The following is a 3,363-nucleotide window of genomic DNA, read 5'->3' as shown; positions in this document are numbered from 1 at the left end:
TTTAAACCAATCAAATGACAAATGGCCTAGTGCCCCCCGAGGTCTTGTAAAAAGATCGAAATTAAGTTTTCTAGACAGATTTAGGCGATAATGATATAACTCCCTTATCTGTGTCGTGAATTCGTTTGCATTTCTCACACCGTTTGTGTTGTGGCTCCCTCTGCTGGTGTCTCCGCAGACCTGTTGTTCATGACTCCACACTGAAGTGTCAGTTTTATTAGAAAATGTTTTTTTTTTTTTTTACTGAACGTGTGCTTTTCAAATCTAAGTCTGGGTCTCGAGCTTTAAGAAGAACAAAAAATATTTTAACTAAAGCTGTACCTCATAAGTCTACTTGAGCAGCCAAATAAAAATAAAGAACGGAACAATGTATGTGGTTGGAATATGTGTGTGTGTGTGTGTGTGTGTGTGTGTGTGTGTGTGTGTGTGTGTGTGTGTGTGTGTGTGTGTGTGTGTGTGTGTGTGTGTGTGTGTGTGTGTGTGTGTGTGTGTGTGTGTGTGTGTGTCCGTGTGCGTGCGCCCCCTGCGTGTGTGTCAGAAATGCATGCAAAGGAAGAGTTTTCGTTTCAGTCAGAGGCATCGATCACCAATATAGGCGTTGGCGTCTTGAGTCATATCACTGAACAGTGAATTATGTTGAGGGTAAAATCAGTTTCCCTAATCATGACTCATTTTCATTAAATCATGTAGTATTGGGTTTGTCTTTAATTAGCTTTGCATTTTGTAACGTTTAGTATTGAAATGTCACAGTGTCTTATTGTATGTTGATCTGTGAAATAATTAGAATTCCTTATTCTATAATGTATTAATAAATAAACCCCCCACGTTTGGATAAATTCATGCCAAATGCCTTTGAACAGTCTGGATTAGTGCATATTTCATGATCTTGAAATATTCCTAATTCTATCCAAATTTAACCACAAAGAGGTTGAGATTTATTACTCATTGAGCTTCTGGGTTTCCAAATACACGGTTGAACATTTGGTTTCCCCATCCAATCACAGTGCGCTGGGAAAGCACGCAGTGGGGATGAAGGGGAATACCAAGTCAGCTCGCACCCACTTTCATTGACATATTTTTTCATCACTGAAAATGCACCAACAGAAACGTAAATCCTTCCTCCCAAAATAAATCTCATACATTTTCTAAGCCCTCGGCCAATGCATGTGATGGCAAAGAGTGTTTCTTTGAAAAAAAAATTCCATTTGACATGTTTTTATTACCTAAAAGCAAAAATATATAGAGTTGTTTTAAACAAAATAGTCTACAATTCTTTAGAATTGTTTGATAATATCGTTAACTCTAACAGAACTCCAAATACAAGTAAATAAAAGCTTTCCCCGCTTTTGATATGGCCAAATAACAAAAACCCAAGTTGTGTGTGCGGCTGGATCCAAGTGCGTATTAACTGACATTAATTCAACAACAGCTGCAATTACGGCAAACTTTTGTCGTTTATCTGTAACAAACTTCTAGAGTCCTCCGGGACGAAGGTGCAGCCCGACGTGAGACACCCGCGCTGGGACGCCGCTGAACTGACTCTTGACTTCCATCTCCATGTGCGCGTCCACGCCCAAACCCTGCCGGGTCTCCGGTAGTTGTAAAGGCAGGCTGGGATACACGGCCGGGGGAGGCAGGTAGGAGGACCACAGTGTTAGGTCACTGGGTCTGCTCGCCGCCGAGGAACTGGACGGGGGCAGCAGCCAGCGATGAGACGGGCAGTGGAGGGCGGACGCCGGGCGCACAGTGCCGGGTGTGGACAGGAAGGCTGGGATCGGGGAGAGGAACTGTGCAGGTGCAGCGGTCGACAAGCGGATGTCTTCCCTGGAGGACAGCAGGCGCTGGACATCCATCCTGGCCTCCGCTGACCTGCTGCAACCCACTCCGTCCTCCGAGGCGGAAACTACACTGGTCCCGGAAAGGCCTTGGAGGATTGGATTAAAAACACCCGCACACCTCGCCGGGCTGAAACACGGGATCTTTATCCGGTGCATGGCGGATTCTTGTGTCACCCCTCCGAGACATGTTGGGTTGTTGCCCCATAGCCCTGGGTGCAGGAGAGCGGGGCTGTGCCCCTGCACGGACTGTAAGGGCAAACTGGGGGGCAAAACACCATCATGAGATGTTGCATCTTCCTGCGCAAATGTGACTTTGCCCGTGTCGACGCACAGGCTGCGGTTGTACTGCAGGGTGAGCACCTGAGCGCGCAGGTGGGCGTTCTCCTTGCTCAGGGTCAGCAAGTGACCCTCCACCATCAGGTCCTTCAGCCTCCTCTTCTGCCTGGACCGCCGGGCCGCCACGTTGTTCTTCTCCCGCTTGATCCAGTAGGTGGCGTCTTTCTTGTCGGCGGGAATCATCTCTCTCTTGCGGCGTGTGACGGGTTGTCTGCTGTAGGTCCGAAAACTCACCAGAGGTCCAGCCAGCGGGGAGGGCCGTGTCACAGCTATGAGTCCCGGCTCGGGCTCCAAGTAGCCCAACGTGGCCACCGGGGCTCCGCCTGGGCTCCTCGCAGTGGACATGGTGCTAGTGAGAGAAAATCAATCAATCAATCAAATATATGTATCTGTATATCTAAATATCTATAAAAAAAAAAAGAAGCACATAGTTTGTCGAAGTTGGTTGAACTAACAAATTATTAAGACCAAACGTTCAAACCACGTTAATTTAAGACATGATCAGGACATAAGACACATATGGACAGACTTTAATGATGATGTAGAACGTTTTCAGGATTCACAAATGTTCATGTTCAGTATCATTGATATGTTCCATTTTCCATTTAGATGAATTAAATATTAGCATCTCTGTCTTGCCTGTGACCAGATATTTAAACAGGGTTCATTGAACTCACCTGAAGATGACGCCCGTCAGTTGATTTGGAGCGACTGTTGACCGAGTCAGTTTATTCTGCAGGGACACGGAGCTACACGGCCTCAGTCCAGAGCACTTTGATTACTGACTTTTTTTTTTCATTCACGCTACAACTTTGTGGGTGTTACATATAGCCCGGAAAGGGCTGCGCTTACCTTTTCTGTTAAAGTGAGCGGTGCTGAAGAGAGCAGGTGCTGCCGTGCAGCGCATGGTTGCGCGCTGCGCATCCAGGACAGGCGCACCAGACGCTCTTTTGAACTCTGTGCAAGGGTACTTGCATTCAAACCAATAAGTGAAACTGAAATTACTCGATTTAGATGAGCTGTCCTACTTAATTTTTTTGTTGCGGTGCTGTGGAGCAATACAATTGAATTACTAGACTTCATTGTTTATAGTTTTTGAAGCAATGAATATTTTGAAAGGATTACTTCTATGTGGTGTGAATTGGTCCTAAAACCTTACAAGGTTGGCTGTGATTTGTACAATCATCCC

At 46.0% G+C, this 3,363-nt stretch overlaps 1 protein-coding gene across 1 annotated transcript; it reads right to left on the bottom strand.

The window, feature by feature from the left end:
• Positions 1–1,201: 1,201 nt before the first annotated feature.
• On the bottom strand, positions 1,202–3,098 carry LOC308115402 (uncharacterized protein). The gene is made up of 2 exons (XM_080472874.1): positions 2,852–3,098; positions 1,202–2,523 (listed from the first exon to the last, which is right to left on the bottom strand). Exon 2 carries the CDS (start codon positions 2,517–2,519, stop codon positions 1,473–1,475), a length of 1,047 nt encoding a protein of 348 aa, XP_080329000.1. The 5' UTR covers positions 2,520–2,523; positions 2,852–3,098; the 3' UTR covers positions 1,202–1,472.
• Positions 3,099–3,363: the final 265 nt, after the last annotated feature.

The sequence above is a fragment of the Lipophrys pholis genome (assembly GCF_963383615.2).
Source record: "Lipophrys pholis genome assembly, chromosome: 10".
In the NCBI taxonomy this organism is placed as follows: Eukaryota; Metazoa; Chordata; class Actinopteri; order Blenniiformes; family Blenniidae; genus Lipophrys; species Lipophrys pholis.
This window is presented reverse-complemented; position numbering and strand designations above follow the sequence as displayed.